Source organism: Hippoglossus hippoglossus, chromosome 7 (genome assembly GCF_009819705.1).
Source record: "Hippoglossus hippoglossus isolate fHipHip1 chromosome 7, fHipHip1.pri, whole genome shotgun sequence".
Classification (NCBI taxonomy): domain Eukaryota; kingdom Metazoa; phylum Chordata; class Actinopteri; order Pleuronectiformes; family Pleuronectidae; genus Hippoglossus; species Hippoglossus hippoglossus.
Window position 1 is genome coordinate 6,870,644 of NC_047157.1, and position 11,901 is coordinate 6,882,544.

General features: G+C 40.4%; 1 protein-coding gene and 1 long non-coding RNA gene across 2 annotated transcripts in view; both read left to right on the forward strand.

Moving 5' to 3' along the window:
- LOC117765305 (V-set and transmembrane domain-containing protein 2-like protein) overlaps nt 1–11,514 on the forward strand; it is a 47,429-nt gene extending 35,915 nt beyond the window's left edge. The window contains 5 exon segments of the mRNA XM_034591763.1: nt 3,612–3,781; nt 5,122–5,166; nt 9,080–9,205; nt 9,207–9,441; nt 9,444–11,514. Coding sequence (XP_034447654.1) covers nt 3,612–3,781; nt 5,122–5,166; nt 9,080–9,205; nt 9,207–9,441; nt 9,444–9,547 — 680 coding nt within the window. The 3' untranslated portion in view covers nt 9,548–11,514.
- On the forward strand, nt 5,175–6,326 carry LOC117765313. The gene is made up of 2 exons (XR_004614550.1): nt 5,175–6,190; nt 6,255–6,326. It is a non-coding gene; the product is annotated as an uncharacterized LOC117765313 (long non-coding RNA).
- Nucleotides 11,515–11,901: the final 387 nt, after the last annotated feature.

Here is an 11,901-nt window from a genome sequence, read left to right on the forward strand (position 1 = left end):
GGAAACAATGTGGTGGAGCACAACTCTTCATCTGTGACACAGGATTTCCCCAGAGGGAAAACACAACCTGGTGTAGTTGTTTGATGGGGAATTCCCACTTGGCAAGTTGAAAATATTGTGACATTCACTGTATTGAAAGTGCAACTCGCAATTATTTGTCATGAGCTGATTTATGGAGCCAGTAATTGCCTTTCAACAAAAAAAGATTATGGTTAATGTCATCCAGCTCTCATGTGAGGAAGGTTCGGGTGGATTTTTATTCCACATTTTAATAATTTATTGAAATGTTAAGAAGGATTTTATAAAGGACTTCTTCTGCTTCCTGAGTATCTGTACCAAAGCTGTTCCTGTTCCAGTGCCGTAGATCACCAGCTAGTAATGCTAAAGGAAGTTTGGCCTGGGTTTCAGTGAAGAGCTACGAGCACCTCCAGTCTAACAATTCACCTTACTTCACAAACATAAGGGAGGAAATCACACAAGCTATAGTTATCTGACGCTGATGTCTCCAGCTGACCTGCTTACAATGACCCAAAAATACAAAATTGGATCAAAGATTCCTGCTCTTTGTCCCACTAAAATATATACAAAAATGTATATTAAAGAAATAGACACAGATATCTTGCAAATATCATTTTATATTGAAGAAAATTTAAAATCACTCATCCCCCCTGGATGTGAGTCCTGGTTTCACAGTATTTCCCAAAAGATCTCTGAGGTAATAATCCAGTTCTGGCAATAATCCTTTGTTGTGATTTCCTCAGGATCCGCCGCTTGACAAACCTCGCTGGGCGCTGGCCCATCACCTGCATGCTCGCCCCTGAGGGACGTTACTTCCCCCATTTACAACATCCAAGAGAGAAAGATAAAAAAAACGTTTTAATAAAGATGGAAGTCCATTCCCATATTGTATACAATAAACAGTTTATATTAGGTGAAAACAAAAAAGGAACAGAGTACTTGTCCCCTATCACATGTACTATACAATAAAGCAGACTTAGACGGCCCTTTCAAGAGCAGTAGCCCAGCATAGTCAAGTCACTTCAAGTTTATTTAAAAAAAACATTTTCAAACAACCGCAATTGACCAAAGTACTGTAGAATAAAAGAAGACAGTTCGAAATACAAGAGAAGAATAAAAATGCTAAAAACAACTCAAGGACACTCAAAAGTGTAAATAATAGAAGGTTTCACTAAAGCTGAGGGTCAGCTATACAGTGAATGTACGATCAGCCTTATTACCCTTTAGCCTGGACTAAGCAGCTGATCAGAGGATCTGAGAGATCGGAGTGGAAAGGGGGCAGAGAAGCCTAGATATGTATTCAGGGTCCAGGCCATTTAAGTGCTTTAAAAACAAATAAGAGAACCTTAACCTCATTACTATACTTAAGCAGAAGCCAAAGCAGGGATGTGAGTACAGGTGAGATGATGTCTCTCTTCCTGGTACTTTATCAGTCTAGCTGCAGCATCCTGCACCAGCTGCAGACATGAGAGCTTAGCTGATTTTATCGTTTTGGCAACTTTAGATAGATGCTGCTCAGTTTTCAGTATTTTTTGTCATAAAATACTGCTGAGCTGTCAGCTGCAGCTCTATCTGACGCTTGGAAAAAGAAGCCTATCTGGGCAAAACCTAATTTCAGATGTAGTTGAAAGCTTTAAAACTCCTGAAGAAGCCAGGGAGTAGACTGTGACTTAATATTCCCTTTCAAATACTATTTGATCCAAAACAAACTTTCATATTCATGATATAAAGCCGGTTAATGAGAGTCTTGGGAAATAAAGCGTAAAGTCTGCCATCATGCTGTCGTTTCACTTGTCTAGCTAAAGTAACATAATCTCAAGTGTGAAAAGTAAGTGGTAGTCGTGTTCCTTAAAAGTTCTCTTCTTGTGTTTAAGTGTGACCTGCGAGGCTCCACTCTGAAGTGAAGGCACTTTTAATCTTACATCAGAGTGGGGTTTGATGTGGATGATGAAAAAGATGAGAAGCTGCCTGTTATGTTTCAGGAAGATATAAAAAAGTATTTTTTTTAATTGGACGATTCATTCCCACAGGGCTCACTGCTCAGATTATATCACTTCCAAGTTGCTAAGTTTAGGAATTCCAAAATATTCTGCATACCCATGGTACTGTAACATGATTTGGAAAACAGTGTCCACAAATAGATAACATCCAGCTTGAGCCTGTCCAAGTCAGATGACTGTTTGACTCACAGTCCAGATGTTGGTACAAGTGTCACTCCAGATGTGTCCAAGTGCACTGGAACCTGTGAAGACATGAAACCCAGAAAGTCAAAGTTCACCCACTGTTGCACCAAAACTAGCGGGGATATAAGCAGGTTTTTTTAAACATGGGTAAATCCCAGAGGGGCTTGATTCTCTTCATCCAATGAGACGCAGAGATTCACAAAGGCATAAACTAACAGTGTGTTTGGATCATCCTTGTCAACGAGTTAAGATTTAACATTTTCCAACTTAATCATGCTGAACCAATGGGCACAGTCTAATACTGCTTGAGAGTTTTAACATTCACAATACCATTGTCTGTAATTGTAACACCTTCCCTTTTATTTCGATTTGTAACATGGTGTAAAATTTGTTTCCAGGTAAATAAGGTGAATGTCTCTTGGCTCATATCAAACTAAATTTAAGTTAAGATCAAAATACTTTAATCGTCCCTCTATTACTGTTGGGGGTTCTTTATTATGCAGCTTGGTGAAGACCAAAATGTTCACAATGAGGGTTCAGTTTTAGTTTTTTTGTAACTTTTTTGTCTAACTTGCAACAATGATTAATATAAAGACGAAAATTTCACAGAAAGGACATTCAGTACTGTGTGTGTCAACTTTTTTTAGGATGGGAGCAGGAATGAGCTTTGATGCAGTTACACCCCTGTGAAATAAACAAATACATTGGGATAATTGCAATAGATAATACAGGGACCATATGTATATATATATATATATATATATATATATATATATAGTTCTCCTCTTCTCGTGTACTGTCTAAGTTTAAATAGTGAGTCTGTATTTTTTTAAATCGATCAACCACAATATATTCAAATAAAAAAAGTCACATATTTTTACACTGCCCCTCTTTTCTACATTATGCTTGACTATAATTCAACACCTTTCATTCTCTTCCTCTTTCTTCATCCTTTCTTCAAACACACACCCTCCATCTGATCTCTTCCATCAGTCTCATCATCACAGATAATAACGACGTGACGTAGCATCTTGAAAATCCAGCTGGGAATAAAGTCATGCATCTGTTCTGAAATGATTATGATAACGTTGATTTAATTGCTTTATGATGCATTACTAGCTTTTTATAACTTGATGCTTCACACTTCCTGCTGAGTCTCAACAACACTTCAGTCACTTAGTTCAGGAGCAAAGACGTCAGACACTAACATGTCAGTATTTTCTGAGCCAGTGTGAAGTCAGTGCTGCGAATCTTTTGTTTGGAGCTGCTAAAAAAAACTAAAGGAAATAAATTGGAAAGTGCACAGAATCTACACCATCGATATATGATGGTGCTTTGCAAAAATAACATTGTGGGAAAAATTTAAGATGAATGGTTCTTTTAATTGTGTCTCTTGTTGTGTGTTTCCAGCCATGTTCACAGAGGTGCCTCATGACATGACAGCCCAGAGAGGGCAGGATGTGGAGATGGCCTGCTCCTTCAGAGGGGCCGGGATGCCCTCGTATTCACTGGAGATCCAGTGGTGGTACATCAGGAACCACCTGGACTGGACAGACACACAACCCTGGACAACCAATGAAGTAGGTTTCAAAGTAACATGAAGCTACAACCTTGAACACTGTATGTTCTTGTGTTTTAGCCATTAATGGGGATCAGGCGCCCTTTATCCTCCTGGGAAAATGACTAGGTTTTAGGTCAAATTTAAACTACTGTCAAAATGCATCGGCCCTATTTCACATAACAATAAATACAACAAGGAGAAAAATGACATGAACATACAGGATCCCAACATTATTGTTATAGTCAATATTTTGGCGGTATTCATAATTATTAAGGCAAAAGACGACCGTTGAAGGGGAGGGAGCAGAGGGAGTAGCAGAGCTAAATTTGTACAGTAGCCAAATGATCCAAGAAGTAAAAACATTCACACTATGAAATGCTACCAAATGAACCAAAATTCATTCATAATACTTGTATTGAATTTGTAGTTTCACAGACACATTGTGTGTTAATAATTTTTAACAATAATATGAAACTGCGATAAGTTGATTCTGTATTTTATTTATATTTACATACAATAATTGGTTTTTTTCTTCATACTTCATTTTGAGTGGTTGTCATTGTTATGATTATGTATCATTTTGGTATTTATAGTTATACATTATATGAATTTATATACATATATGTCGGGGGGCTTCGCCCAGGGCGCCATACCAGCCAGAAGCGCCACAGCTAAATTGTCTGTACTCTGTCTCACACTGAGGCTCCAACACTATCAGGAGCATCAACCACAGACACCAAACTTAGATTAAATTGGCAGCAGCATGTGGATGAGACATGATCCATCTACCCGTCAGCACAGCAACTAGCAGATCACGTGCAGAGCCTGCTGTGCAGGGCTGCCCCCTGTTGTTGCAGTCCAGCCAAAGGTGATATACTTCTCAGAGAGTGATGCTTACCAAAGCGTGGTCTACTGTTGGATGCCATCTCTTCCTGGTGCAGTATAGTCTGCAGGGGTCCTTATAATTGGAATGTGTGTCCCACCTGTTTCCCAACATATCTACTGGCAATAGGGAAGGAGTCATTTGCCTTTTCTTTAAAAAAACAACCCTATATATTCACTAACTTTCTTGTAAAAACTTAATTTAAATTAGTGCCCACTGCTATGAAATGCCATCCATGTAGGAGGATATAAAGAACGGGGATATTTAAATAGTTAATACATAATATATTTTGGTACATAATCAGCCTATTTGGGTTTACACTCAGGACATAACTATTTAGTGACTTTCCCAAGCAGTTACTCAGTGTCACCTGTCTGGGGCTCAACACAGTATGTCCACTATTGTCTATACATTTCCATCTTATAATATAAAAGGATTTGGATTAAATCATTTTTTTCTTCTTGTGTTTTTCCTAGGTGGCTCCAGAGGAGGACATGCCAAAGGATGCTACAAAGATAAGTGTGAGTTAACCACTATCTGCCTTCACTGTTTGAGAAAGGCCTGTTCTTTGCTTTTAGTTTGTTATGATGAAATGAGGCAGAATCCCATATGATTACAATGAAAGTTTTTGTTCTGGATCATTCTCGCAGATTTTGTACTCGTGTTGTATTATATACACAAGGATTTTATTTTCACTCGATGACGCTCTCAGTGCAGTGACCGCTCCGGACGACAGACACATTAACATGTTGACTTTGTCCGTGATGGGTTTGTAGAATCCCAGCGTCAGCCAAAGAGCAGACAGCGCTGGGACTTGTGGGTGGTGTCCTCCCTGAGGGGGCACGGCCTGCGGCGCATCATCGTCAGATTCTCATAAACGCCCCTGCATCTTTATGAGTGCAACACCATATCCAAATAATTAACAGTGAGTGGGACCGGCTGGGAAGTCAGCAGAACTTTTTAAAACTCCTCTGGTGTCCATAGAGACGTTTAGTAACTCATCCAGGCAAACAGTTTTTCAAGCAGGGAGGACTTTTTACTGAGGAAGACAGCACATCCATACACTTATACCTGGTTTAAAATGTGTTTTTAATTAACTGCAAAAGGGAGCTGAATGTAGAACATCACAATTCAACAATTTCACAATTCCAAAAATGTGCAACTACTGGCTAACACTTACAATCTTTAATCTCTTATGTTTATGTGTGTGTGTGTGTGTGTGTGTGCATACTCATTTTTGTTACCTCTTTAGGACCTTTTCCAGCAAAAACACTGACCCTGTGAGGACCAGTAGACCCCATGGGGACAAAAGCCCGGTCCTAATGAGGCAAAACACAATTTCTGAGGTCCTGGTTAAGGTTAAGATAGATATGAATTGTGGTTAGGTTAAGTTTAGGGTCAGGCATGATCAGTCATGGTTAGGGATAAGGATTTGGTTAAACTGTCAACAGTTAATGAAAGTTTCTATTTTCTAATAAGGGAGGTGGGGAGGGAGATAGGTAGGTAGATATGTTGGTTGGTAGGTGTGGGTCGGTACGTATGTTGGTAGGAAGGTACATAGATAGGTACACAGGTAGGTAGGTACACAAGTAGTAAGGTAGGTACACAGGTAGGTAGGTAGGTAGGTAGGTATGTTGGTTGGAAGGTACATAGTATATGGAATTATAAATAGTAGGTATGTCAAAATAAAAATACATTCACATTGTTCTTTGTGTGTGAAAAGACAAACACACCAACAGACATGAAGCCTCTCTCCTTTCTCCCACCAGGCGAGCTGCTGCTGATTCCCTGTAATGAAAGCACCAGCTGTGGTTTGGGTGACTGAGTGTGTGTCTGAGTGTGTGTCTGTATGCGTGTGTGTGTGTGTGTGTGTGTGTGTGTGTGTGTGTGTGTGTGTGTGTGTGTGTGTGTGGGTGGAGCCGAACACTGCAGGCTGTGCAGCTGGAAAATCATTATGAGCTTTCTGTATATAATGGATGTTGGCCCGCATCTTTTTGTCAAACAAAAACATGGTAGCTATACTCTCACATATCTCGACACAAACTGATGATGAAGGTAGTGCTACAAAACAGTGCTCAGTGTTAAGCTTTTACATGCAGTCACAAACACACGTGCAGGGACCGTGTCCGGCACACATGCACACACATCCAGCATCTACTGGCGTCACAGGGAGGAAGGTGGGTGATAAACAAAGTATTATTTATATCTCGGTGCGTCACATCCCCAGACTCTCATCATCTCAACTGTGTTGCTCTGTGAACTTGTAAAGCGTCAAGATGTGGTCCCTTCATACTCAAGGCCACAAATAGAATTTGTTAAGCCGCACCTTTTGTCTGAGTTTTGTGAGTGTTTGGCTGGGATGAAGAGGAGGAGGAGGAGAAAGTGCTGCCGAATGTATCCAGGCTGAAGTGATTTCAGAATTATCTATCGATCTATCGATCTATCTATCTATATGTATTTAAATAGATAACTGTAAAATTGTTCAGTGGGTGGTACTAGCAAGTGAAGAGACGTTTGACTGAATTCGAATGCAAAGACGATGCTAATACAATTTCAGGAATAGTTTGACTTCTTGGGATTTACTGTGATTTGCTTTCTTGCTAAAGAGAGTATTGATATCCCTCTCAAGTGAGCACGCTCTGTGCTCTGATCTTGTTTTATCTGCTTTTTGTAAGCCCAGTTTCTCGCTTTATCATTTCAACACTGCACAGGGACTGGAACTGAAAATGAGCCTTTTGTCTAAATCTGACTCACTGACATTACAATTTCTTTAATTTTAAAAGACTGGGAGACATGGCTCTCACCAAAAGTAATAAAATACATATTACATCTCAGTTTTTTTATTTGTACAAAGGGTACACAAGCAAACACAAAGGATAAGAGCTAAAACACAACAGATAGAAGCTAAAACACAATGGATAAGAGCTAAAACAAAACGGATAAGAGCTAAAAAAAAAACAACAGACAGTTTAAATAAGTATAAATAAGTTTATTCTTGTATAAGCTTAAATACAAGAATACGTAAAAGCACAAGAATATTCATAATTAATGTGGTTTTACATAATGAGTAAAACTGTTTCTTAGCAGTAAGCATTGACTTGAGTTTCTTCTTTTGTGTATTTGGTCACATGATGAAAAAGACAAAGTTACTGTTCTCAGCCAAAAATTTGTTGGCAACTGAAACCACAAGCACTTTTATTCAGTACTTTGTTTTTTGTAAAAATAAACAGGTGTTGGTAGGTGGGTGTTTATTTATCTTGTTTCTAGTTTTTATGCTAAGCTAAGCTAACTGCTTTCTGGCCGTAGCTTCCTTTTTATAGACCAACTCTCGGAAGGAAAGTAAAAGCGAAGACAACCCAAACTTTCCAGTTCACTTATGTCTACTCAACATTAGCCTCACATAGGAAAGCGTGTTGCATGATTTTTGTATTTTTTGCTTGCCTGTTGTTATGTTTTAAGAATATATTCTGTACAGCAAGACTCACCTTAAATGGTAAGAATGTGACAATCAAGTTTCTAAAGTAATTCTGGGATAATTTATTGGTCCGTTCTTCCATTGTCAGGAAGCAGAGCATCATATATCAAAAGTACAAGTAATTAGTACAAGTATGATATTACTTAAAGTAAAAGGAATCCTGATGTGGTCAACAATGTCCACAGTCAGTGTAAGGTGGTAAGTTATAGCTGGTAGAAGTAGGACTGAGTGAGCGGGTGTACATTAGCACTTTCAGTGCCAGACAGCTCAACTGACTGAGCATCCATAGCACCAGTAATTGTTTGTGTGTGTTATGGGGAAAATGTATTCTCTTTTCTTTAGCTTTGTGCTTTTGCTGTGATTCAGCAGGTATTTCATTTTGAGGGCCCATCTTCAGCTACATATACAAATAAAGTGCAAAGACTATGAAGGACATCAGGATGGCAATGATAAGCTGGTAGGCAGGAAGAAAGAGAGACACAGGAAGAGACAGAAGGACATATAGATACTGCAGATACAGATATTACGGTGTAGTTCAGTTCAGTTAACATCTTAATGCTTCTGCACTTGTGCTAACCATGTTTTAGCATCAAGCTAACACTTTTCCTGTATAGCCTTTTTTAGGTAGAAATCCCAGAGAATGTTCAGTTATGAGAATGTTTAGTTGGTCCGGAGTTTCTTGGAAATTCACCCAGGGTGTTCATGTGAGGGTTGGTGCAGCTGGCAGGATGTAACAAATTGATTCTGCTGTGGAGATCAAGTGTTTTTTAATTACAGCACATCAACACTGTAGTTTCTTGACATCTTTGTCAGCGTCTTTATGTTTTTTTTTCATTTTTGCGTCTGTCACGTGTTAGAAACAGCTTATTTGACACTGTTCAGCCAAAGTTTCAAAACCTTGCAGTGAGATTTAGATTTTTTTTAATAATTTCATCTCTTTCTTTGTGTATCTGTGCCAGGTTGTGAAGGTTGTAGGAAGCAACATCTCCCACAAACTCCGCCTCTCCCGAGTCAAGCTGTCCGACGAGGGCACCTACGAATGCCGTGTCATCGACTTCAGCGATGACGCCGGGGCCCGCCACCACCCGCGTCAGGGCCTACCTGCAGGTGGTGCCGCCCGGTGACATCATCGACAGCACGCACAACAACAACTTCGAGGCCGTGGACGACACCAAGAGAGGAGTGGCGTTCGTTGACGGTGACAACTTGGATTCTCACGGCAGTGGAGGGAGAGAGCACGCCCACGGCCACCACCATAATCACGGGCCCCACCAGGAGCACAGCAAGCAGCCTTCGTCATCGCCGGCTCACCAAGGCCACAGCGCAGCAGTCAGCAGCACAAGGCGGGCAGAGAGCTCAAGAAGAGGGACGTGGACAGTAACAACAGCCACAATGACTGCACCAACGAGCCAAGCTGTGCGCTGTAGATGTCGGCTCATTACACCTGAGTGATAGATTACATGAGGATTGCATAACATGATGTGCGTCACAGCATAAAAAGCTATTCTTCCCACACAGTGCAGGCCTGTGCACGAATCCCCAATCCCTAGAAATGTACAGTATGGTTTATTAGAGCACGGAGCTGTGGGCTGTGCAGGGAACGTAGCTTTTTTTGCTGGGTCTGGGTCCGACTGCTCACTGTCTTTAAAGCCTGGCTTCACGACATTCAGCATAGGGGGTGCTGACGTGTAGATCCAGGCAGGGCCTACCTGTTCCTGGTCTCAGCACCAACACAAAAAAAAAAAACTGCCCTCCTATTAACCCATGCTCTGTTCCACTCTTGTACTTTATACACAATCCCGCTTTCATGCTCAAACTTCTTCCACTGCCTTACTCTGTCATGTGATACTCCCTCAGAAAAAGCATAGGCTAAAATTATACCCTTTGAAACTGGGTATATCCACAGTTAAAGAAATCCTTCCTTTCATTCTGAGAGTGCACTGAGTGAAATTCGACCATCAGTAATTCTTTCCTTGAAAAGCAGAAGCTTCATTACATCTTTTTGTTCAGTAAAATAATGGTCATGAATGCGGTGCAAAGTTTATCAAGGATGAATAATACGTCCTCTTTTCAGTTCAGTTGGAGTAAATACAGTGGAAGTGTGGAGAGCATGGATTTCTACAGCCATGATTGTGCAGAATTCTAACAAACCACATTACAGGCTGTATTTCCCCCCCACAGCACTCAAAAGTGCTGTGGGGTGCAACAGTGTGAATTTTGTTTATTCACCCCTCGTGCTGCAGGTTCGATCGATTCATGGCTGTTCAGGCAGAGAAATCAATGGAATTGTTCCACGCGGACGTTACCTTTTTGGAGAGCCATGAAAAGATCAAATCCGTACGACCAAATTAAAATTCTAATTTAAAATCTGGACTAGAAAGGAATAGAAAAAACGGATCTTGGTGCAAGGTGGCTCTGGCCCAGTGCTCATCAATCATTAAAAAGCCTCAATCCTCTCCACTACAAGCCTCTAATCCACTCTGTATATATGACTGTATAATATGAAATAAAGTGAGTGCATGTTCAGCAATTTTCTTAAAAAACTTTTTCAACCAACCATACACAAAGACAGTGTGTTAGTTGAGGATATTTTGGTCATTTATTAGTCTGTTTCATTTCAAAGAAATCTGTTTTGTTTTTTCTTACAGCAGTTTCTGTTGCTTTTCTGCTCTCCAAAAGTGCTGTACAGACAGATGAATGATATATTCTCTTCATAGCTGCTCAGACAGGGGTTTTCCCTAATGTATCTTAGTACTTAAAACAGTCTTCTTAATAAACTACTGTACTGGATGTGCAGGGCTGCAAACATGAGTGTTACCATACTTTGTTGAGCCTGAACACGGGATTCATTTCAATGCAATTTGGGACTTGGTCTGAAAAGATTGACAGGCCACTTTACTTCTGCCATTTTTTGTAACCTGATGATAATCTCTTTGCATAGATGCTTGTGTGAAGTGTTGGCTGGGACAAATCTGCAGGGATCAAATGGGACAAAGTGATAACATGAAGCCTTTTCATCCTGAGAGTGAAAAATAAGAGGAAGGAGCTGTTAGTGGAAACCCTGAAATTGTCCGTCCCAAAGTATAGTCTGTGTCTTGAGTCCATATAGCGGGGGCTTTGCTCCTCAGTGTCCATCGGAGGAGCAGCAGTGCTTGTAGACTGGAGGTCATCGGTCAATGGGATTGTTTTTATCAACCTGTAACTTTGATTTGATGTTTTGTAAAGAAGAGAACACTGTAAAAAAAAAAAAGAGGGACAATGTACATTTCTTCTAGAATGTTTTGGTCTCACACTAAGTGTAATGCCTTTATCAAATGAAATAAATTGTATATGAAACAGGATATCTTTTCTCGTTCATTTAGAAAATGTGAAAATAAACATTCATGTCAGTCTCCTGAAGAGTCACAGCTTATTTTTATCTGAGGGGTTATTATCGAAGAGGTGTTTGCTCAGGTCTAAGTCAGCTGTTGTTAAGCTTTTAGCTGCTGTGTGTGTCTGTCCATGTGCGTTAAGGAGAAACGGTATAAGACGGTGTGTGTGTTTAATAGGTGCTGCCAAACAATCTCCCCCACTCCTCCATTGCTGCTGATGACTAATGGTGCTATTGTCAGCCCTGGCAGCAGGATGAATAGCAACAGCACAGGACGAGATAAAGAGGCGCTGTGCAGCGCCCGCTGGAGTTAAGTTAGGCCAGCTTAATACAAAACGCGTGGCAATCTTGTTCACCCCCCACATGAGGAGGCTCGAACATTCATTATGGAGCAATGAGGTGTGGAGGCAC